Source organism: Colobus angolensis, unplaced genomic scaffold (assembly GCF_000951035.1).
Source record: "Colobus angolensis palliatus isolate OR3802 unplaced genomic scaffold, Cang.pa_1.0 Scaffold30, whole genome shotgun sequence".
NCBI lineage: Eukaryota > Metazoa > Chordata > Mammalia > Primates > Cercopithecidae > Colobus > Colobus angolensis.
The window spans coordinates 713,588-739,459 of record NW_012116266.1 but is presented as its reverse complement, the minus strand read 5'-3'; the positions used below and the strand labels follow the sequence as shown (position 1 = coordinate 739,459).

Sequence of the window (25,872 nt, the reverse complement as noted above, 5' to 3'; positions counted from 1 at the left end):
ATCAAGAAAAAGTAACTTTAAAAATGGGAATTAGGGCCAAGAAGGCCCTTTGAAGTTCCGTGTTCTGTCCCGTGACAGCCTGCGGTATGGTGGATAGTCCACCACTGAGTCTTCTTACTCTTCTCCTTGGCTGTGGGCTCCCTTCCTTCAATTTCCCTTCCCTTTCTCCTACTCTTTCCAGTGAAAATCATGGAGCTACTGGGCCTAGTGAGGGAGGGAAGCCCTTGCTGCTTGGAGGCACCATCCTGGGGTCAGTCTGGCCTGCTGGTTTTCTCCCCTCTGCCTCCCTCTTTTGCCTCCCTCCTGCCTGCCCTTAGGCTTTCCACCACCTCTTGGGAATAAGCCTGGTTCAAGGTCCCGGTTTAACAAAACAACACAGGGCATCCTGGGGTTAACTCTGGGCTTGGCCTTTCACAGTTCTATGATTAAATTGCATTTTTCAGTGGTTCTGCCTTTAAACTCAAACCCCTTTAAAGAGAAATTTAAGGAGAGCAAAACATAGGAAACAGTGCCAAATGCCAGTAACATATTTTAGTCGTTTGGGGAATGGGCAGCTTTAGAAACCACAAATTCCCACTTATGCAAGGGCTACTTGAGCTTTTTTTCTTTATTGCTTAGTGACAGAAACCTGGCTCTTAGACCATGGTCAGAGTTGCTCTCTCTTGTTTTCTCTTCTCTCTCTCTCTGAAAACAGTTATAAAAGGCCTGGGTTGGCCGGATGCAGTGGCTCACGCCTGTAATGACAGCATTTTGGGAGGCTGAGGCAGGTGGATCACCTGAGGTCAGGAGTTCGAGACCAGCCTCACCAACATGGTGAAACCCTTGTCTGTACTAAAAATACAAAAATTAGCCGGGCATGGTCATGGGTGCCTGTAATCGTAGTTACCCAGGAGGCTGAGGCAGGAGAATCTCTTGAACCTGGGGGGCAGAGGTTGCAGTGAGCCCAGATCGCATCACTGCACTCCAGCCTGGGCAACAAGAGCTAAACTCCGTCTCAAAAAAAAAAAAAAAAAAAAGGCCTGTGTTATCACAATGGGAGTTGGTTAATCCTACAGTGTAATCAAATGATAAAAGTCATTGTCTACTGATGATGTTGTTTATTCAGACTAAAAGGCAGACTACGTCTATGTCTAAGTACCTGTTATACAAGCCAGATAAGCTCGGTCATACTGAACTACACATTCTCAGCCAGTAATTATAGTTTTTATTTATTATTTTTTCTTTTTTCCCGATATTGTCGTGCCTCAGCCTCCTGAGTAGTTGGGATTACAGGTGCCCGCCACCATGCCCAGCTAATTTTTGTACTTTAGTAGAGACAGGGTTTCACCACGTTGCCCAGGCTGGTTTTGAACTCCTGACCTGAAGTGATCCACCCACCTTGGCCTCCCAAAGTGTTGAGATTACAGGCATGAGCTACTGTGCCTGGCTGAACTACACATTCTCAACTTAGGAGGCTCCCCACCTGTGACATTACCGTTGGTTGGCGAGGCTTTGGTACCATGTGCTCAGCTGAGTGTTCTGTCTCCTTCCCCCTAAAGGAAGTGGCTGAAAGGGGAAGATGAGATGAGAATATTGTTTTGTGACTATACTTTCCAAAACCATGGCTGGCGCAATACAAAACTGAAAGAATTTCAGACAGCTCTTTTTTGTGGCCTTAGATTTGTTCTGACTACCAGGGACTAGGCATCAAAACATCAGAGTCCAAAGGTGAGGTTCTTCTTCTCAAGCCCCTGCCATTACAGTTAGATGAAGGTATAGCCCAGGCGGCCCCAGCACACAAACTGGTAAACTGCATTAAATCACCACCAAATAATTGGAAATAAGGTGCTAGTGAGCCCAGGTTTTCACATACGTTTCTTAAATTACTGGCAAAAGAGAACTAGTCTCACTTGAGAATAAGGATATAGCAGTGAAAGTGTTTAAACATTTCTTTATATAGTGAGCATTCAGCATTTTGGTGGTGAGCATGTGTAAGGTGTAGAGTGCAAATATAAACCAGAGAAGCAGCCCTGGAGTGAAGCAGCTGACCGTCATCTGAGTCAGCAGTCAACTAACATGGGTCCAGGTGACTGGTTTTATTACATAAATGTTAAAATGGACTGATTCAGTAAAAATTGTGAAGAAAAAACTAGAGAAAATAACTACATAAAAGATGGAAAAAGATATAAATATCCTCAACAAAATACTATCAAACTCAATGCATCCACATATAAAAAGAATGATACACTATGACCAACTGGGATTTGTCCTGGTAAAGCAAGGTTAGTTTAACATCTGAAAATCAAACAATGTAACAGACCATATTAATAAAGATCATCTCAACAGACAAAGCATTTGACAAAATCTAATATCCTTCTTTGATAAAAACACTCAACAGGCTTACGCCTGTAATCCCAGCACTTTGGGAGGCCGAGGTGGGAGGATTGCTTGAGCTCAGGAGTTCGAGACCAACCTGGGCAACACAGTGAGACCCTGTCCCCACCCCCCTCAAAAAAAACACTCAACAAACTAGGAATAGAAATCAACTTCCTTATCTGATACAGGATATCTGAAAAACTCACAGTTAACATCCCACTTAATGGTGAAAGACTCAATTTTTTTCCTAGGAAGATCAGGAACTAGATACGACGTCTGCTCTCACCACATCTATTCAATATTTTACTGGAAGTTCTAGCCAGGGCGATCATGGAAGAAACAGAAACGAAAAAAACTCCAGAATGGAAAGGAAGAAGTAAAACTATCTCTAGTCTCAGATGACAAGATCTGGTATACAGGAAAGTGGGAAACATTTTGATGATACAAAAGTTAGGAAAAAAATAACTTTTAAATATATTTGGAACAAGATTTTGTAACTATATCCATGTATATTGCTTCTACTCTTGAAGAGACTAAATGGCTAACCCTGTCCAGCTCAGAGTTATGGAAAAGCTTATTAAGGAATCTCATTCCAAATAAGTCAAAAAGTTAGTGTTACTGTCAGAGCATGTAATACATTCTTCATTTTCAACATAAAGATAATGTATATATATTTTATTAATATAAAATCAGTTTCTCTTCCCCTATCTACTAAACATATTGAATACTATTTAAATATGTATTGAAAATATGTTTAAAGAGTATCAAAGTGCAGGATGTCAAATGACCAGCCTTCCTGGGCACCCACATAGTTCAGTCTGGCCCTGCCTACTCCCAAGGGAACAGACGATATTAGTCTGATAGGCCTGCTCCAGGTCCCTTTGGAGTGGACCATGAAAGACTCCATATGAACACGGGGCCTAGAGTAAGATCAGAAACAAGCCATCATCATGTGCTGCTGAAACTGGGTTCCTTGGGTAGATGAAGCTGAGAACCTGCCTGTCTCTCTATGAAGATCCTTTGAGGCACAAGGAAAGTCATGTAAGGGATAGGGCCATTCAGACACCACAGAGTTAGTAAAATAAAAGCTCCACACCAGCTAGTCATATCCACTGAATCTACAGAGCGACCTGGTGGTGTGGGAATGCTTTGATTTGAAAGCTCTGACTAGTTTCTACTCTCTTCCTTAGAGCAGTGACTATGGCAGTGATCCTGTTGCTCTGGGTTTACTGGTGTATGTTGGCCTTGGCTTTAACAGATCTTCCCTGACTAACTCAGACAATTACATATCCTGACAAACTGCCTTAAAGCTTCCTGGAGTTCTTGAACTTTGCTTCTTGTTTGTGTTTCAGCCCTGCTCTTCTAACTCTAGCTTGCTTGACATGGGGCGTTTTGGGCCTTTTGCAAATCTATCAGCACCTCCAAATGATGTCTTTCTAGACCAATTCTGAAATCCCATGTAAAATAATGTGTTCATCAAAGCAGGAAATAAAGAAGCGGATGGAGAAAAGATGGTTTTTAAAAATTTTCTTAAATATGTGCAAGATTTTGTAGCTTCTCTATTCTCCTGAATCCCAGTAACATTAAAGAAAAATAAAAACAAAAACCAATGACTGTTGAGGTTTTTCTCAACTGTGCTATGAACTTTCCATTTTGGAAAGGTGTACGAAATAGACACATCTTAGTAAGTACTGTGTAAGTATTCCAGTGGATTGATTGCTCACAATAATTAGTTATCTCAGATACTTAAAAATGATTTTATTAATAATTAGGACTGCAGTTCTGATGGGAAAATGATAAACCTAGGGTAATAGACATAAGAGAGTTTCATGAGCAGGAACCCTTTAACAATTTCCCTGAAGAAAATGCTTGAGTATACTTTAGAAAGATTAGCGTGAGTCCATATCACCCTTCCTGAAATATTCGAGAATGCTCAGGCAACTCGGAGGAATCATGTCTGAGCAGAGAGTGACTGAACAGTGGCACCCCACTTTTTTGTCTTCTAGATCAGCATAATTTTTTTAAAGTTTCCAATTTTTAAATTGGCCAAGTAAAGATGCTAAAAACAAAACAAAAGCTACCATCTATTTTCATCATTATTTCACAAAAAAGGGGATTTTAACACCAAAAAAAGTGGAAACAGTATAATTTTTAAAAACAGGAATATTTTAAACTAAATTTATGTGATATTATTAAAATCTGGTGAAAACTCCATCCCAGATGAGCTCCAAGCCCACAGAGGGAAATGGGGAATCTTTGTCATAAGACCCCAGGGGATTAAAACAAGAAGGACAAAGAAATAACCTATAGATTAAAAGCCATTAAAAGCAACTGAAAGACAAAGTCATTGCATAGAAGTGGATTTCAAAACAGAAGAATCAGGACAGTGCTTTCAACACTGTCAAGGTGAAAACACCTTTACAGGTATTGTCACAGCTGCATTCCACCTGTGTTATTTATTTAATGCTTTATTTAAATTGAGTCATTTACTTTTAAACGTTTATTTAAAATGAAAGCCTTATAGAAATACCATAAATGGGAAGCCAGTATCCCTTGCCATAAAATGAAGCTAACACAGATGCTGGAAGGCCCTGAGCCTGCAGCCAACTCTCTGTTGAAAAGGGAGATTAGCAGGTGTTAGGGGTTCCAGTCACACCAGCACCAGAATGAAACTTTCTATTTGATTTAACCTGAAGGGCAGAAAAAGAATTGAAGGGGATAATTTTCTCATTATGTAATTCAATGTCATTTTAAGCCACATCTATGTAACTGCCTAAAATAATTATCTGTACCAACTAATACTGTCTTGGTAGACAATCCATGGAATCAGAGGAATCCTCATATAATAATTAAGAGCACTGGCCAAAACAGCCTTCCTGAATTCAAATTCTGACCTTGCCATGTATCAGCTCATGACCCTGAGTAATTTACCTTCTGTGCCTAAGGTTTTCATCTACCAAGTGGGGAAAATAATACCCACTTCATAGGTTCATTGTGAAGATCAAATGAGTACAGTATATACAGTAAAACCCTTAGAACAGTAAACAGCACATATTAAGAGCTGAAAAATGTTAGTTATTATTCTTACTACCCCATACTTTGGGAAACACCAAATTAGGATACTTGTCTAGGCCTATGTTAGACTGTATCAGGCATACAGTAATATAGCAACACATTTCTGGAAAGAACATATGGCTAGGGAATAAGAATGACAATTCTTTTGCTGATGTAAATTTAAATGAATAACTTACTACAAATGCATCTAAGGCAATTTACTGTTCACTTTGCTCATGTTTCCTTCCATGCCTCATTTACTTGACCAACAGCAAGTCTGAATGATATATTATTGCCTTTAGGGCATAGTATGCAATGCATTTGACACAAAAATGTCACACCACAGAGAAAGGATCTTAGGATCTTAACTGTAAGTCACTATTTAGGTAAACAAGGCTGCCCAAATATATTAGCTGTTCAATTATGAAATCAATGTCTCATCTATTTGGAGTAAACAATAGAATTAACATAGGATTTAATTGTCAGAGTGGCTACACATGTTATAATTTAATTCATTTTATGAAATACAGTAAGGGAGGACTTACTCATCAGTAAACAACCAAATAAATATGCTAACATCAAAAAGCAGTAGTTCTAGGGGGCTCCAAAGATGGATTAGTTGGTCCTGAATAAGAAAGACATATACTAGCATATCTAAGCTGTTGCCTTTCATGTGTCTCATCCCTTTTGTCCCTGGAACTATATTTAGCACACAAAGAACAACAGCACTGCCAGGGCAGTCAAGTAGAAAGAGAGGGCATTAATTTAGTAGAAGCTGGTCAAGGTTAGGGCAGGAGATAGTGGACAAGTAAATATTTGGCTTATTGAACTACAAGATAAGGTTATATTGGAAATTTATGGCAATCTCTAGACCCTATATTGGGCCTGTGTTGACGGTGGTCTCATTCAGAAAGATCTGGATTATAAAAATATCTGTCTTTCTCAGTCCTTGTCCATTCATTGTAGGATAGTTTCTTCCATCTCTGCCACAGGCTTCTTGGTAACATCTTTACTACTTCCCTTTCCTCTCCACTCAGTTCTGGCTCTTCCTTCCTCCAGCGTCTCAAGGTGTTCCTTTTTCTGCTGTTCCTTTTTGATGTCACGATCCTCCACTTTTCTTCAGACCTCTTCATTGCTAGGCTGCTTCTCCTCTGAGTGGGTGAAGTTACTATCCTTGCTTGCTCTGTTTTTTCAGGCAGGACCCTCAGATTTTCTATTGAATTGTGCATCACACACTAACTATTCTTTCTTGATGAATGTTGTCTGCCTTTTCCTGCTTTTCTACACACACACACACACACTTGGATAATTTTTTCTTTTTTCTTTGAGACAGAATCTCGCTCTCTCGCCCAGACTGGAGTACAGTGGCGTGATCTCGGCTCACTGCAACCTCCGCCTCCTGGGTTCAAGTGATTCCCCACCTCAGACTCCTGAGTAACTGGGATTATAGGTGCCCGTCACCAAACCCAGGTAATTTTTGTATTTTTAGTGGAGACAGGGTTTCACCATGTGAGTCAGGTTGGTCTCGAACTCCTGACCTTGTGATCTGCCTGCCTTGGCCTCCCAAAGTGCTGGGATTACAGACATGAGCCACTGCGCCAGTGCCTTCACTCTACTTCTATTACGTCTATACGCAATAAAATGTTCCAGACTCTGACATGAATTACAGTCTACTCTGCTTACTTGGTAGGCCACATTGTACCTATTCCCTAGGACCTATTTCTCTTAGAGGCTTTGGTACTTGAGGATACCAAAAACTGCAGAATAAACTCAGGGGCAATGCAATAAACTCTTTTTTCCCCTGTCTGTTACTGTGTTTGCACTGGTCTGGGTACCAAATCAAAATGAGTACCCAGAAGTGGAGCTTCCTAAACTTAACTAGTATTAGCAGTGGCTCCAGCTTTTAGTGAGTTCCACACTCTACCTATAAACGGCCTCTATGTTCTGGGGTAAATCAACTTTTTTGGATCTGTCCAATTACTTTATGGTGATCTGAATGGGTCATTTATGAAAGTAAGAAGTGTCCTAGAAATGTCACTTTGTCACCAAAATAGGGAGAAAAATCTCCTCATACATTCAGGAGGAGCTTGCAGTATGCTTGGCACTGTTGCACATGCTGGGGATGTGGGTGAACAAGCCAGACAAGGCCTTGCTATGGTGGGGCTATGACTTCCTATTGAAAGGCCAAGGTAAATGATTGCAGTCAACCCTGGTCAAGGAAATCAGGTTAAAACCACCTTAGAGAGGAGGAAAGGACCATTTCTTTGGTAGATAGGCCACTATGTTAACAAAGCTCCACCTCCCTCAACTAGGATACACATTTAAGAGCAGGCAGAAGGTTTTTCTCAACACACACACACACACACGCACACACACACACACACACACCCCTAACCGAACCCAAAAGATAATGGGAATCATGTGTTCTGCTCTCATGTGCAAACCTATAATTTATGGAAAGATGGGAAAGAGAAAGTCCCTTAGGAGGCCTAGCCAAGTTCTGTGGTGAAAATTCAAGCGTATTCAAAGCTCAAAGCTCAGACTGGAAGAGGTGGGGGTGGAAAGGAGCAAGAAGCCACAGCAAAAATAACATGTCTTGGGGGCAGTCAGCTCTCTCCTTTCTCCCCATTTCCAATGCCATTCCTGGGCCAAGTTGCTCTTCTCTCTTCTTCCTGCCACCCCCAGCCCTTCTACATTCACACATTTTCCCTCTTATTATTCATTCTTTTTTTTTTGAGACAGAATCTTGCTCTGTCGCCCAGGCTGGGATGCAGTGGCGCGATCTCAGCTCACTGCAACCTCCGTCTCCTGGGTTCAAGCGATTCTCCTGTCTCAGCCTCTTGAGTAGCTGGGGACTACAGGCGCCCACCACAACACTTGGCTAATTTTTTGTATTTTTAGTAGAGACGGGGTTTCGCCATGTTGCCCAGGCTGGTTTAGAACTCCCAAGCTCAGACAATCTGCCCGCCTTGGCCTCCCAAAGTGCTGAGATTACAGGTGTGAGCCACCGCGCCCTGCTTATTCATTCATTTTTTAAGACTTGCAGATTGGCTTTAGTGCTCATAATTCTTGTCACGAGGTGATGTCAGACGAATATATAGGGCATCCTAGAAAACAGGTAGTTAACATCAAATGAGAATGTGTATTAATAAAACAAAACGGAGTTACCAGAAATTTTCAAATTATGGAAAGGAAATGGTTTCCTTAAATACATGACTGTGAATAATATATATTAGTAACTTAATACTAAAGAATAGAGCTGGGCGCGGTGGCTCACGCCTATAATCCCACCACTTTGGGAGGCCAAGGCGGGTGGATTACTTGAGGTCAGGAGTTGGAGACTGACCTGGCCAACATGGCCCCATCTCTACTAAAAATACAAAAATTAGCTGGATGTGGTGGCATGCACCTGTAGTCCTAGCTACTCAGGAGGCTGAGGCATGAGAATTGTTTGAACCCGGATGGCGGAGGTTGCAGTGAGCCAAGATCGCACCACTGCCCTCCAGCCTGGGTGACAGAATGAGACTTGGTCTCAAAAAATAAAAAAACAAAAAAGCAAGAATATACTGTAAGACCTGACAACAGAAAAGGCCATCATTTAAGGGCTCAGTCGCTAGCAATATCATCTCTGATACTGAGTTTCAGTCTATATCATGATGGCTACATATTGTTATTTTTGCTTCTTCTGTTGGGCCATTGTCACTTAGCTTTATAGTATTGCTTTTGGAGGATACGATCACCAAAGCAAATCAACTACTATTTTCATTGTATTTTTTAAAAAATGCCAGCGTAAGTAATTCTTGCTGGGCCATTTGAAAAAGCATTTTTATTACACTTTATTATTGGCTAATAAACTTTAATAAAATTTTAATACATATTTTATTAGTTTTCCTATCAGTAATGTGAAATAAATTATTATCCATGTCAGAAATGGAAAAATTGAGGCCACGGAAACTAAAAAAGATTAGTAGTGGTGGTGGATGTGAAATAAATGTCAAATTGCTCATGTAAGAAATACCCTTTGTAACATTTGAGATAGTTTCTAACATCACTCAAGGTGTTCTTGCTATCCAGGGATAGTTTTAACTGCTGGTCAGAATAAAAAACGGAGAGAAAGAATCTGTGGTCATGGGGGTGTGATAAAGCCTCATTACAGTTGTAAATCAAGTGACTCTTGTTAAGGGACTTTGAATTGCAGCCCTCATAGGGCATTCACTATATGCCAAATACTCTTCTAAGCATTGTACATATTTGTAACTCACTTAACCTCACAACCTTGTGAGGTAGGTAGTTTAATTATCCTCATTTTGCAGAAAAGGAAACTGAGGCATGATAAGTTTAAATACATTTCTCAAGGTCACATAGCAGGTAAGGGGTGCTGGCAAGATACAAACTCAAGCTGTCTGGCTCCAGACTCTCTGCCCACAACTATTATGCTAAACTGCTTTTCAGAGGCCATGCTGAAGTTAACCAATAGACCAGGGTTATTTAAAGATTTACTTGAAAGTCAATTGTTTACTTGAACTCGGGACCAAGCAGTCCTGAAAAAAAAAAACCAAAGAGGTTTTCAGTTCGCAAATGCTCACTTATGCAATAACACAGTTTGAATGAACAGATAGCCTCTTTTGAGCTCATTCTTACCCTCACCACCTCTTCCTATAACTGATTCATTCATTCACCCCATATTTATGAGGCACTTTTTCTTGCCCAGGCACTGCTCCTGGGATTGGGGTCCAGGATGGATAAGATCAAGACTTACTTTCAAGGCTGAATCTTTCACTTATGGATTATTTTTAAAGGCTCTTGCAAGCATGCCTGAGAACGAAGTAACTCAGGTGACATCTTATTTGGGGAAGGCATAACACAGTCCTGGCAAGAAACATAAAATTGTACCCTCTTAGACTCCCTGGCCTTGAAACTGAGGACACCCTTCAAGGTGAGCCCCTCTAGAGCCTGGGTATGAGGGGCTGGTGATTTTCTCCTAACTCTATTCCTCTCCTCTCAGTTCAGAGGACTCTCAGCACACTCCTACCTAGAATGTGTGTCTTCTCTTCTACTTTTTTTTCAAATTCACTGCATCACAGTACATTGTACCTAGCACTTAACAGATACTGAAAAGGCTGTAAAATAGACTCCATAAGACATGCAGTGCCAGTACTTTCCTGTGGTGCTCATAATCATTTTTGTAAAGGGGATGATATTCTTTTTCTTATTGTGCTAAATGTACACAGCATACCATTTTAGGTGCATCATAATCATTTTTGATTGGTTACATTTCACAGATTGCATTTTAAAATACTATACCTTCTCCTCCACTGTTAACCATTTCATGGGTAATAAAACTGCAGTTGAGACAATAAGCTGGTTTTCCTAACTAGCACGGCTGGCCATATCAGTTTCTCAGAAAGACTTCAACTTCTCTCCTACGCTGAGGTGATTTCAATCCTGTGGACTCCTTCCCTCTCCACCCTTGACAGATTCAGAAGCTAACTCCGAGGTCTGAAGTTTGCCTCCCTCATCCTAGGCAGCTGAATCAACTTCTCTCGCCACCCCTTTCATTATCCCATTCCATCCACCCCATTGCCATCGGTGGGGTGGAGACTCATTGCTTAAAGTGTGCTGAAGAAAAACCCAGAAGCAAGAAACTAGAATAACTTGCTCCTGTTAACAAAACAAACCAGAAAACACAGTAGGGGCCAAGACCTCACAGTCGCCGAGTTCCAAATCCTTCCTTATCCCAAGGAGACAGACTGCCTGCCTCGCTATTCTAAGCTCAGGCAATGTGGCTTAAGCAAACTCATAGAAGGAATTCAAGCCTCAAGATCCATTTTCAGCCTCCCCCAGCTACCCATGTGCCTTTTTATCCTTACTCCATCTTGCCCAGACAAACGTGAAAGCCTGTGTAAAGACCACTGCATGTCTCACTTTGAAAGGGCTTGAATACCCTCATGAACTAACTCCTGGCTCCAATCTTTGGTCTCATGGAGACAGAGAAAGCAGCAGCCAGTTGGAAAACAAAAAAAGGGTTGTTATCTCTATGTTAAATTAAACTCAGATTTACTTAATATCCCAGCCAACTTACGCCACAACTATTTTGGCCCTTTCTGCCACCCCAAAGCCTTTTGTGGCCAAAATGTACCATTGTGCTGCTGTTTGACACTGCGTGCCAGCAGGCCTCTGGGCCAAAGCCAAGGAACACCCTTCCTTCTTTGGGTTTTGGGGGAGCAGGGGAGGGCTGCTAATTCCTTTTGTGACCACTGACTAAAAGCTCAGTGGTCAACAATTTGTTAAATTATACACACACCTAAAATGTCAGCTGCATCAGAGATTTTTGCTATCTTTCGTGTGGCTGAAGAGAACCTTTAGGCTGATGGCAATTTTAGAAGTTGGGTTTTTTAACCGTAAACTGGGGGATGGATACTAGCAGAACTCCAGACACGCGGGATCCTGGGTAGCAAAGACTCTTCTTTGATAAGTGTATATGTCAATAATTCAAACCAATGGAAGGGGATAGGAATTAAAATTAGTCACAGTTATAAATACGTACACATACACATGCATGAGAGAGAGAGAGAGAGAAGCTCTACCTCAAAAGTCCTTTTTGGAATCACGCCAGCTCTAAATACAAAACCACACACTGACACGGGTCAGTCAAAGCTACAGATACAGAATGTGCTAACCTGAAAATTTTGAAAAGCAAAACAAAACAAAAACAAAAAGCAAGGCCAGGTGCAGTGGCTCACATCTGTAATTCCAGTACTTTGGGAGGCAAAGGTGGGAGGATCACTTGAGCTCAGGAGTTTGAGACCAGCCTGGGAAACATAGCAAGACCTTGTCTCTACTAAAAATAAAAAAATTTAGCTGGGTGTGGTGGTGCACACCTGTAGTTTCAGCTACATGAGAGACTGAGGTGGGAGGATTGCTTGAGCCTGGGAAGTCGAGGCTGCAGAGAGCTGGGATCATGCACTGCATTCCAGCCTGGGTGACAGAGAGAGTCCTGGTCTTAAAAATAAACAAACAAAAAAGCAAAAAGCAAATTTGCAGCATCATAAATCCATATCTAATTAGGCTGCATTCCCTTGTGGACTGCAATATATTCTGTGGGTTATCCAGTTCCTTTGTTCTAGCATCTTGCTGTTTTTGATGACTACAGGTCATTGGTGTAGACAGAATGAAATATTTTGACCACCATGGCACCAGTTAAAACTGACCTGTAAATAATTTTAGGGGTTACAGTCTATTTGGGGGAAACTGGGCAGGAAGCTGGGCCTGACCGATAGAATCCCAGTATCTACAGAGTCTCTCCGAGCACTGGGTTTTTTGCTATGCATGGTGCTGGCACTCCAGGGCTAATGATGGGTGCATTTGCCCTTTTCTTTTCCCCTTTTGCCCTATTATTCCTGCCTTCCACCCCGTGGAAAGACATGGTAGTTTCAGAAATGGTAGTGGTTGGGGTGAAGGGTTTGCTTTGCTGCCAGGTAGATTTGATAGCAGTTTACCTCCAGAAATAGAGAATGTGAGTGCTGGGAGAAAACAGTCCAATTTAGTGGTTCAGAGTGTGTGCCTACTTCTCTAACGAAGGGAGTCCTTCCACTGCAGGAGCAACTGTGCAGCTGGAAGTACTCATTCTTCTTTCTTTTAATAAGTTTGAAACATTTCACACAAAATTGAACAAAAATAACAAAACAGGACTTGTGCTAGAACAGGATCGGTTTGCATCCCAGCTCCTCCACTTTAGCTGGATGACTTTGTGCAAGTAAATCTCACTGGTGAAATGTGGATAATAATAGTACCTGTTAATATAGGTATATTATATAGGGCTATTGTGTGGATTAAATGAGATAATCCATGTAGATTTAGGACAGGGTCTGGCCTAAAGTAAGTACTCAATAATAAAAGTGAGTAACATTTTTTGAGCATATAATAAAAGGGAGCTATTATTAATCTAATTATTTAGTACAACCTTCTCATTTTACAAAGAAAGATTTTAAGCAGCAGAGGTATTTTGTGACTTGCTAAAGGATAAACTGTTGCTGTCATCCTGGGTCGTGGGTTTTCTGACCTCTCCCTCTCTCCTCTTGGCTAAGTGCTACAAAATGAGAGTGAAGCAGGCAGGCCCCTTGCCTTCCGTGAGAATGCAGCATACCAAGCCAGGGATGGAGCACACAGGCCGAGGATCCTGGCCCTTTCAGCGTATCTGCCTGTCTGCCAGATGATCAGTCCCTGTCCCCAGCAGGCAGCAGGCAGAGAAAAGAGAAAAAGGTGAAACTCAAATCAGTAGTTTTATTACCCGTGATTGCCTAGCCTACTTTCTCTCTGTGCCCTTGACCTCTGCTCTAACCAAGAATCCTTTCACAGTCTCTTTCCCCTGATTTCCTTTGTTGTTCAGCTCTAAAGCTTCCCTTGTGGTGCCCCATTCCCTTAATGTCCCTTATAGCCCAAGTTCTTAAATAGTTCCACCTCTTGCGAACCTCAGCTGCAATGGGCTCTCTGCTGTTAGTCCAAACACAAATGCCAACTCGCAGTTCACCAGATAACCTGACTGGTGCTGCTTGTCTTAGGAGGAAACCCACTAGGTGGCATATTATCTTCTGCACATTTTCACTGGCCAACTTTTGTGCACTGGGCATTATCTTAATGGCCACTGAATTGTAAGGTATTAAGATGACAATTTGTCTTTAAGGAAAATATAAAATCAGTATATTTAACTTGTTTTAATACGCTGTCCTTCAGATCATATTTGTCAAAATGCTTAAAGCTGCTATTTCCTGACAAAAAGTTTAAATAGTTGACCTTTGGTAAATGGAAATCCAGCCATTTGTCAGTTAGAACTGAAGGTGCTGAGCCTACTACACTCAGCGACCTGGCTCGCATTCTAGGTTCCTTGCTGCACGCAGAAGCCTGGATACTTTGTGCACTGGCTGGGAGGCCCCAGAAAGCAGATACATGCAGAAAGACTTCCACAATTTCATCACTTCTCGAGGTCTATAAAAGCACAGAACAAGGGCCCTAGAGCTGGAAGGGGCTGTAAAGATTGTTTAATCCAATCCTCTTACTTCATGAATGAAGAAACTGAGGACTTGAGAAGTAAAGTAATACAGTTTCCATCCAAATACATGCCTGTGGTCCTCTTCCTGGGAAATGATACAGTTGCCAAGGCCAAAGTCAGAATAAAAGGTGACCCAAATGGGCTGTACTGTATGAAATTGTCATTTAAAGATGCCATACGTCTTTAACAGAGGTTAACAGGATGGAAAATAATCCCTACCAGGGTTAAGTTAAACACTCATTTTTTAAAAAGAAAGAAACTCAGCTTTTACAAAGTGATGAGAAATGATAGGGATTGGGATATTTTCAGAGGTAAGCTGTGCCTCCACTTCTGACTAAGACTTAATGGAACAAATGCATTCAGGGAGATGCATGGAATTTAAACACAATTCAACATCAGTTAATTCTAAGAGTAAAGGCCCTTCAGTCCAGCTCCCTTCCACCTCAATGTTAAAGGAAGCTAGAAAGCCAATTACATTCACAGCAGGGCCTCTCCCCTACTGCAAGGGAAGAATGTACTGCAAATTCTATGTGTGCTTTACAAGCTAGTAAAACTATAATTGCAGGTGGGAAGGAACATGGCGTCTCTTTGTTTCTGCCAACATTTCAGTCCGGTAAGCTGTCTCTGCAGCTGCAGAAAGAGTGTGGGCTCCATGGTTTTCTTTAAGCACAAAAATGTGTACTCCAGGATTCTACAAAATTTACAGAAAGACTGCTTTTTGTTAAAATTGAAAAGATGTCTGTGCATAGCCCACCAAAAGGTCATGCATTCTTCCAAGAAACAAGTGCTGAAGGTGCTTCCCTTTTTCAGCAAGCCAAAACCCACCTTCGGGTGCAAGCTCTGAAGACCTCTCTCAGCAAGAGCAAAGACAGGTGGCAAGGTTCAGAGGGTAGGTAGTACCACTCACTCAAGTGCAGGACTAGGGACAATACCCTGGCTCAAGAGGGTAGGGGCTGTCCAGGTGCAATTCCCCTGTGGAGCCACTGGGGAGGTCTGGTCTAGGACCATTCTGGAAGCAAGAGGAAATGAGGCTTTTCTGCATCTCCCACCAAGGTAATGCTCCATATGGTGATTGTATAGCTGCAGCTATAGCAGGTGTCTATGGCCTAGATTCCCCTACAGAACATGAGGGGCAAAACTGGGACACAGCAAGCATTACTTTTGTGGTGATGGCTGTCGTCTAGTGTCCACAGATGCAGTGTCTTGATGACGCCGAAGAAAGCTCCCAGGAGTCATTTATACAAGGTCCACACCTCACAACAACACTAATAGCAATACTCTACCCTGAGTAAAGCGCCTGTCTCCTAAGCCCTTAAGTGTCAGGCAAAGTTATAAGTGCTCTATGCATACTAACTCTAAGGCCTCACAACAACCTTTGGGGCAGGTACTATTATCCTCACTTCAGAGATGAAGTGCTTAAGGCACAAAGAGAAGTGACTTGCCCAAGGTCACCTAGTGTGTCTGGGGTGAGTTGGCATTTGAACATGGGCAGGCAGCCTCCAAAGCTCCAGTGTGCGACCGCTGCAGTGGCCAGCACCTCTGCAATGCCCAGTGTCGGATATCATCATCCCTTTGGAGACCTTTGCTCCAGGCAGAAACTCCATCCCATGTTCACCTCACACTGGCGTGCTGGCCTCCTAAAAGCTCCTGACAGCCATCTTAATTTTGATTTCTATTTAATTTTCCACCTCACAAAGCAATGCCAGGGAGAGGGAGTCTGGTGATACCTTTAGAATATGATTTATCAACCAACAGCTTAAGGGAATGCAGGGCTTCCTTGCTGCCACCTGACCTTTGTCTTCGGCCTTCCTAATGTTTGCATTGCTGCCCTGACCTTGCAAAGTGACCTGGAATAGCTTGGCTGTTTCCTTGTGTGTGTCCACTTTCAGAGCCCAGCTGTCAGCCTGTGCAAGTCTGTCAATTAGTATCTCAAGGGTTTGGGATGGGGTCTGCCGCCTTTTGAGGAGCACAATCTAACAACTAACCTCCGAATTCCTTCTCGTAATTGAGCATTCATTAGTTTGACGGAACAAAAGCCGGCATTCTCTATTATAAAGCAGAGGTCAAAACTGGTGGCTGTGTTTTGTTTGGCCTGCAGAGTGTTTAAATATTGAGAAATTTCACATAAAAATACAGATTTCCGGCTTCTCTTGGAAAACGGGAAGAGCAGACAACTCTGGGGCTACTGAGTAACAGCTGCCCCCTTCAGATATGGAAGCTCTCTCTGGTTCATCTGCCCAACTTGAGTCTCCCCTTGGGCCTGCTTCAGGCACAGATGCCATTTGCCTGGTCTCTGCAGGAATCCCAGTCAACATAGCTCTATTCTAGAGCCAGAATTCCCTCCTTTAAAACGTGAAATGGGCCAGGCGTGCTGGCTCACGCCTGTAATCCCAGCACTTGGGAAGGTTGAGGCGGGCAAATCACTTGAGCCCAAGAGTTCGAGATCAGCCTGGGCAACATGGCGAAACCCCGTCTCTACCAAAAAACCCCACAAAAATTAGCCAGGCATGGTGGTGCAAGCCTGTAGTCCCAGCTATTCAGGGGGCTGAGGTGAGAGGATTGCTTGAGTCCAGGAATTCAAGGCCAGCCTGGGCAACATAGGGAGACCCCCATCTCTACAAAACATGTAAAAAATCAGCTGTGGCGTGGTGGCGCATGCCTATGGTTTCAGCTACCTGGGAGGCTGAGATGGGAGGATTGCTCGGGCTCAGGAAGTCAAAGCTGGAGCCAGCCATGATCATGTCCCTGCACTCCAGCCTGGGCAGCAGAGTGAGACCCTGTCTCAAAAAAATAAAATAAAATAAAATAAAATTCCAGGAGCAAATGTGTTGATGGTCCACTAGGCTTTAGCCAGAAGTTCAAATAAAAGCCAAACAACAATATGAAGAGCTGCCCCTATCAGCCTTCTCTGTTTCCTCACAAAGATGGGTGTAATATTGTTGAAAAGCTGCAAGTTCCAAATATGGAGGGCATTGCAGGCCACTATCACATGGAGACAACGATGTCCGCTAAGACACATGTGGCAATGCTGTCTTCTGAGGTTGCCATGCATCCTGGTTACATTTTTGAATTGGGTGAAGTGCTGGAAACCTCCTCAGCCCTAAAACACCTGAATAGATAGTGCCTTCTGGTTATCCCTCTGGTCCCTTGAAGACCAACTATGGGTGTGGTGGGATGGCTAGTCCAAGGCATGAAGGGATGAAATCCCACTGGACATCACCAAGTGGAATAGAATCATGAGCAGCTTTGACTACAAGTTCCTGGCGCACAGACAGAGTGTAGGAGTTTGACCATAATCTGTAAGAATCACTAGTCCGTTTCTGAGAAAATGTGCCCTTTCAATCTCAGGGGAAACATGGCTCCTGATACATAGTACATGCTTAATAAATATTTGCTGAATGAATAAATGAATAGGGAGAAAACACCCAGTGAGGGGCCTGATGACAGAGTCGGGCTCATATTTCAGGTGCACAGGTGGGATGGAAAGATTTAAAACTCAATTCCTCGTTCTTTGCACCTCAAGGCACATCCCAGAATCTTTCATTTCTGAGGGAAGTGAAGCGATACCGTTTTACTCATTCTATGAATGTTTTGTTGAGACAATTTATCAGAATAATCCTGAAGCATGCGGACAATGTTAAGAAATGTCACAGTTGGCCGGGCATGGTGGCTCACACCTGTAATACCAGCACTTTGGGAGGCCAAGGCGGGTGGATCACAAGGTCAAGAGATCAAGACCATCCTGGCCAATATGGTGAAACCCTGTATCTACTAAAACTACAAAAAAAATTAGCTGGGCATGGTGGCTCGTGCCTGTAATCTCAGCTGTTTAGGAGGCCGAGGCAGGAGAATCGCTTGAACCTGGAAGGAGGAGGCTGCAGTGAGCTGGGATTATGCCACTGCGCTCCAGCCTGGCAACAGAGCGAGATTCCATCTCAAAAAAAAAAAAAAAAAAAGTCACAGTTGGTAGTAAAAATTTTCTTCAGCTTGCCCGCATGGAAGAAACACTGTAGATCAGATCATTAGAGTGGTTTAAGGCTACCAAGGCCTCAAAGTTCTCCTCCTAGTCCTCTCTCTCCGGCTCATGATTATGGGCCAAAATTTTAACTTACAGCCTCTAAGAAGCCTTCCCTGATGGCCAAGTTACTGGGTGTTCTGGTTACTATTACTGCAAAACAAATTACCCCAAAACCTAGTGGTGCAAAACAACCATTTTATTATGGGCTCACACATTTTGTCGGTCAGGACTCCAAGAAGGGCACTATGGAGATGGTCTGTTTCTGCTCCATAATATCTGCAGCCTCATCTATAGGCTCAGGTGAGAAGACTTGAAGGCTATAGCAGCTGGAATCATGTGGGGTTGTCTCCACTCATCTCTCTGGTGGCTGATGATTGCTGTCAGCTAGAACCACCACCATGAGGCCTGCTCATGTGGTTTTTCTATGAGGGCTAATCTGGACTTCCTTACAACATGGCCACTGGGTTGCCATGAGTGAGCATCTCCAGAAAGCACCAGGTTGGACCTATATTACCTTTTATGACTTGGCTTTGGAAATCACATGGCATCACTTCCAGAGTCACAGGCCTGCCCAAATTCGGGGAGAAGGAACACAGATCCCACCACTGGATAGGAGGAGCAACAAAGTCACAGTGTAAGAAAAACATGTGGGATGGAAGATACTGTTGCAAAATACAATCTGCCACACACTTGGTCAGATGTATTCCCCAAGTGCCCTAGGTTCAACTCCGCTGACTTAATGCCTATCTGCCTCTCTCATCAGACTGTGAGCTCAGTGAGGGAAGGGACTGTGGCTTAATCACCTTTGCCTCCTCTGTGGCTAGCTCAATGATTAGCACACAGAAAACATTCAGTCAATACACACTTGTTGAATCAAACTGAATAGAAACGAAGAACCAGAAAGACTCCTGGGTCCCTTTCACGATGGCTGTTGGTGGCATAGGTTTCTCCCACTGGCAAGACCGACGCTAACCTTACTCTATATCTTTAAGTAAATGTTCTTTGAAAACAGGCCCTCACTTCGTCAGTATTATGATTGCTCTTTTAAAATACGAAACACCAAAAACCCAACAACAATAGCACTCAGATGGCTGCATGCCAAAGGACTCCCAGGAGAGTAATTTCAGCACTGACTAAACACCATCCAACTCCACAGCTGCAGCCTCAACCGGTATTGCGTTGTCTCTACCTGAGGGGCTAGAGTTGGCTCCTGGAATCCTTATCTCAACTGAGCTCCTTCTCACCTGGGCAACAGGGCTCTCTATCCACCACTCACAACGCACAGTCATCTTTCTGATCTGGCTTCCACAAAAGGTAGTGACTTTGTCCTTAGCTCTGCACATTTTCTGCCACAGCCCATGCCGAGCTCCCCTGATCCTTCAATCATCTGTGGAATTTGGCTGTGGCGCCTGGGTCTCCAGAACAGAAAAGTCAGCTTGCATAAAGAACAATCTGCACCAGCACCTTGCTAATCACCTGCTTTAACGCACTCAGCTAACTGGTTCCATCATCAAAACATCAGAAAACTAGTAGTTATGCTCAGCAGGTAGTAAAGACATCAAGATTGAGAGTGAGGAGTCAGAAGACCCAGCTCCAGTCCTGGCACCTAGCAGCAGTTGTCACTTTTCCCTTTCCCCTCCCTGTACAACGTGAAACACCCTGGCAGACTGAGCGTGAGGCATGAACCGTTCGGCCCCCACTCAAGATACACCTGCTCTCCTGAGGAACAGGGCTTTTCCATTTGCTCCACTGCCTGCCTATCAAAACTTCAAAGAATAACACTCAATCCCTCCCTCCGCCCCAGCAAGATCTTAGCCTGTGCATTCATTTTTTGAAAACCCACTTGTTTAAAAGGCATAATTTGCTCCCCAAATAACTTATGGTCCTCTTTCCTAGCTCATTAATTGGTTGGGAGAGATGTGGCTAAAATAGCTAACAGAGATTTAGTGATGTTTTAATGGAGGCCTCGTTCCCGTCTCGCCCCAGATTACGTTCAGGGGTTTCTGAAGGCAGTGCCGGCTGCAGCGGACACAGGCACTGGCCATGGAACAACACAGGCGAGCTGTCACGCTTTGTTTTTCTGCTTGTTAAATCCGAATGCTCCTAATTAGTTATCCTGGCCGCTAATGCCTGGGTGGACAATGGTGTAGGGATCAGGGCTGCTGAGAAGCTATGAATACAAGTTCCTTGGGCTCCTGAGGCTTGGGACTGGTGACTCGGTTGTGGGTACTGAGGCGCTGTGTTCCTGTGGGCTGTGGATTCAAAGATGTCAACCCCTGTGTGAATAAAGGTCATCACCTGTTACTTCTTTGGTGAAAGGGCAGCTGTGTTGGGTGCCCACTTAGGCGTGGCCTTTGTCTGCTGACTCTGTGAAGAGCGTCCATAGAGAAAAACGTTCTCTGATTATGGGTTTGCTTGGTGGGTCAGGGCCATGCAAAATAACTCACATCACTTCCTTGAAGAAGAATTCAGTAAAGTATGTTGTTTAAAAGTGGCCTTGAAATGCCTTAAACATTGCCTTTTTGTGATCTTACCAGCTAGAAAACAGTTAAGGTAAGACCACCGTTTGATTTTTTTCTTCAGGGGCCAATTCCAACAAATGTTGAGGTCACATGGATGACAATTCCTAAGCTCTGTGGGTATGCTGGACTAGCAAAAAAGTTAACCGAAGCGTTAACTGTTCAGGATATGGAGTGAGTGTTCAGAAAGTTTGCAACACTAAACAACTCACCATCATTCTGACATAAGCAGAAATTTTTATTTTGTTTTAGAATTCTGTGCATTGTTATATTTCATAGTCAGCATTTCTAATTTTGTTTTGTTTACCGACTGACGTTAAATTAACCAGTTTGCTTTGCTTTTTAGGGGAGAGAGAACCAGTGAGTTCACGATACCGTATATATGAACATATGTACATATACACCTTTGTCACCCATCCACCCACCCATCCATCCATCCATCCATCCACTGAACATTTCTATGTTGCATAAGTTACATCAGTTGCTGAGTGTAAGTGTTTATTGCTTTAGTATTAAACAGTTTAGGCAGTGCTAGGCAATTCCAGAAAGGTAGTGTACATCTGGTCACTCCTCTCTCTTTTCACAGCTCTTGAGTGCTGTGGGTCCTCCCACCTGGCATCCTTCCCACTTCACAACTCTTTAGTAAGTACTCCAAATTCCAGACTTTCCTGTCCTTTTTCTTTCATTAAAACTTATCTGTTGAAATGTCTCCCCACCCCCAATATCATGCCATGTTTTCAAATGAATTTCTGCCAAAATAATAATTTATTTTTCTTGGGTAATATATTTCCTATTAACTACAATCTAAATGCCTTCCCTAAAGGTAGGGTCTCATTTGGAAATGTAGGGCCCAGGGAAGGCGAATAATGAGAAAATTAGCTCCTTAGGTTGTCTCACAAGAGGGGTGTGTGTGTGCGGGGGTGAGGTCGTGGGCAGTGGAGGGAGTAGGGTGGAGGGTCTACTCTAACCAGCCACCTCACCCATGGGATCATCCAGTATCCTTTCTCATGAATCGACACAAATAGAATCATTCAATGCTTAACTTACATATGTCCCCAAAGGTGAGTAATACCAGAAGAGTTAGTCATTAATATACATTTTAGGTTTTGTCACAAGAGCACAGGTAGCCAAAATTTAGAAGTCAAATCTGACCTTTTCTTTCAGCAAGTAGAAGGAATTTTAGAAGAAATCTCCTATCATTTACACAGTCCAAAGAATGACATATTAAACCAGACTTCTGATTTGCTCCTTAAGAACAACTAAGAACTCTTGACCATTTATTTATATATACTAATGTATTCTACTGGTAAAATCTGGAACCTTTTCATCAGTGTTAAAAGCGCCAAGGGGATGTGAGTAAGGAGATGGTTTGTCACATACTTAACAGGGAAAGCAGATAGCTGACGCCGGAAGTTACGGCACTGAGAGTTACGGTACAACTCTCGCCATCTCAGGTGAGCATATCTTTTTATTGTATTCCTGTCTTAAAGCCTTCTTGTGGATTTGTGATAATGCTGGATAGACTGAAAATAACCAAACACAAATTCTATTCTATTTATTCTTCTCAAAGTAGCTAACCAAGGAAAAGCTCTTAAAAAGCAGTGCCTCAGTCTCCCCATTCAAAACATGCACCAATATTAGTCCGTGCATTCACACATGCTGAGTTGTTGCCTTCTACATCCTTTACAAGGAAGCACTTCATCAGTTCAAAAACCACCATGCATTCATACCTCCTGAAAGAAAATTTGTAAGATTTTATTTTTTAAAAAATGAACAGTACCTTCTGTCAGAGTTACATTCAAAGAGTATGGACTGAATATGTTTTTCTTTTTCTTTTTTTTTTTTTGAGACGGAGTCTCGCTCTGTTGCCCAGGCTGGAGTGCAGTGGCCGGATCTCAGCTCATTGCAAGCTCCGCTTCCTGGGTTCACGCCATTCTCCTGCCTCAGCCTCCCGAGTAGCTGGGACTACAGGCGCCCGCCACATCACCCGGCTAGTTTTTTGTATTTTTTGTTTGTTTTTTATTTTTTTGAGATGGAGTCTTGCTCTGTCGCCCAGGCTGGAGTGCAGTGGCCGGATCTCAGCTCACTGCAAGCTCCGTCTCCCGGGTTCACGCCATTCTACCTTAGCCTCCCGAGTAGCTGCGACTACAGGCGCCGGCCACCTCGCCCGACTAATGTTTTGTATTTTTTAGTAGAGACGGGGTTTCACCGTGTTAGCCAGGATGGTCTCGATCTCCTGACCTCGTGATCCGCCCGTCTCGGCCTCCCAAAGTGCTGGGATTACAGGCTTGAGCCACTGCGCCCGGCCTTGAGTATGTTTTTTCTAACAATATCTAGTTCGCAGAACAGAAATTCACCTGGAATTCTAAACGCAAGAAATAAGCAAAGGAAGGCCATGCTCCCTGGAGCTCTTAGGATTTGGAGAGCCTCTGCCCCTGTCTTATGCTTCTTCCTTGGCCCTGCTACTAGGCCAGGTGTACCTGGCTCTATTTTACATGTTATGGCTAAATGCTACCAACTGACTGTAGTCAGATAATGACTATATACAACTACTACTTTTTCGATGTGCAAGTCATACCAGTGAGCAATTCAATCACTGGTGAAACAAACAATTAGGGACTCAGTTTGAGCATTAATTTTGCCAATAACTGGTACTAAGTGAACAGTGAGCAGGTGACAACCCTTCCTGAACAACGGGAGGGAATCTCCTTTGCAAAGCAATTGTCAGTCCTTGCTATTTCTTTCCTCACATCTAAATGTACAATAGTAAAGGAAAATGCATGCAAAAAGACAGTAATTCAAATCATGAAAAGGGGGAAAACTGTCTGGAACGTAACAAAAGCAGCGGTAAGGCAGCTTGAAATCTTCGGCCAAATTGTTGAATTGAGTCTATCTGTGAAAATTTTAGGGATTGGTACTTATAAACATAAAACCAGACAGAGACAATAAGATTGCAATTTTTTTGGTACCAGAATTCTTTCAGCATCTTTAAGTATTATTAGTGCTTTGTGTACTATATTATTTTAAATTATCTCTAAATTATAAATCTCCTTTCACCATGTTTATTAAATTCTTACCTGTTTTTTTTTTTTTTTCTTTTTGAAGAGGAAAATGGCTGTTTTGCTTTTTAAATAAAAGCTAATGGGAAAAATCAAATTAACTTAAGAGAAATCTTAAAGTAGACAGGAATCTGTGCATTTAAGAAGAATATCTGTCTTATTGTTTTTCTCTGATTTATAAGTCTTGAGTCACTTGCTTTAGTTTATTTTCCTTTCCCCTGCAAAATCTGAACATTAAAAGCCCCTTTTCTATAGTTACTTGATATGACAGACAGGTCTGCTTTTACAGAAACCTTTAGCAGTGAGGAGAAAAATCAAACAGGGGAAAATAATTTACTCTAAAACGCCTGACACTGACAATAAGTGGGACGATGAAGCAGTCCAGAAGAGGCCAAAATGGCCTAGGACGCCATAAGGCTGGTGGTTGGGTCAGTTAGGTTGGGTTTCCCAATACCACTACATGCCCTTTCACAAAGCAATGGTGTTTTTTGTTCTTTCTCCTTGTGTCCCTTCCCTTACATATTTGCAAGAACAATTCAGATCTAGAAAACATGCTTGTTATTTACTCAGAAACCAAGGAAAGATGAAGCGGGGGATGCCTCATCCTTCAGTGCTGATAGCCAAGATGCAGACAGATCAAAAGCTAAATCCAATTTAACCCACCTCAGGCAGAAAAAGTAATCGAATTAAACTTCCTCTAAATATGATAAGTTTGGGGCTCTTAAAGCCAGGCACAAAGAACCAGGTTAGAGTGAGCTGTTAAGTAAATGGATGCATTGAGCTCTAGCTGCCCCGCCCACAGGGTGTTTGATAAGCTGTTGATTGCCTCGATCACTTTACTACCCAGGCTGACAACTGATTAAGCTGCTTATGGGGCTCCAGGGGCTAATGGCTTGGCCACCAGGAATACCCCTGCCACTGATTTCAGTAAGCTGCTTGGCATGTATGGTTTGATTATTAAAGGAGGAAAAAAAGAAAAGGGGGTGGAGGGAAAGACAGCAGGGTACAGGAAAGCCTTAAAAGGCAGGCTGTATGATTCCAAATGGATACATTACTTTGACACCCTAAAATGAATATGGAATTACTCTGATTCTTTCTCTTCGTCAGATATCGAAACTCACGTTTGAAAGGCTCCTTCAAAGTGTACTCACTTTGGAGCCCACCTATTCTATTTTAAACCAGCTTTACAAGAATGTTCAGTGCCTTTAAACATACTTCTCAAACGATAGAGTCTGTGTCCTCAGGCACTATGATCAGGTAGACTCCAGAAAATAGATAAATGTATAACAAGTGTTTTCACCAATTCTTCCCCTTGAACAACAATTTTAAGTAAAAATATACCCCTTTCCACCCTCGCCAGCAGACCACTGCCGCTTGACTATGTAGTAAAGATCAGGCAGGACTGAAGAATTTGGGAGAGCTGTTGTGTGCAAATAGGTTTCAACTTGACACATACATGGAAATGAAAACCTTAGTCTTTTCTTAGACCTCTCCAACTAAATGCTCTAACATCATGTCTGCCATTTAATTTAAAATAACTTTCTGGCAGGGAGCAGAGGCTCACACCTGTAATCCCAGCTCTTTGGGAGGCTGAGGCAGGTGGATCACTTGAGTCAGAAGTTCAAAACCGGCCTGGCCAACATGGTGAAACCCTGTCTCTACTAAAAATGCAAAAATTAGATGGGCCTGGTGGCACACGCTTGTGATCCCAGCTACACAGGAGGCTGAGGCACGAGAATTGCTTGAACTCAGGAGGCTGAGGTTGTAGTGAGCCAAGATCACACTACTGCACTCCATCCTGGGCAACAGAGTGAGACT

General features: G+C 42.8%; 1 protein-coding gene across 2 annotated transcripts in view; it reads right to left on the bottom strand.

Annotated features, from left to right (window-relative positions):
- The window catches only part of PLEKHM3 (pleckstrin homology domain containing, family M, member 3), a 212,732-nt gene that overhangs the window by 56,190 nt on the left and 130,670 nt on the right, over positions 1-25,872 (bottom strand). Inside the window, exon 8 of one of the 2 annotated variants that reach the window (XM_011949843.1) lies at positions 18,654-19,891. The exons of the other annotated variant lie outside the window; for it this stretch is intronic. Coding sequence (XP_011805233.1) covers positions 19,860-19,891 — 32 coding nt within the window. The 3' untranslated portion in view covers positions 18,654-19,859. Of the gene's footprint in view, positions 1-18,653; positions 19,892-25,872 lie in introns of those variants that run through there. 2 annotated transcript variants of the gene reach the window in all.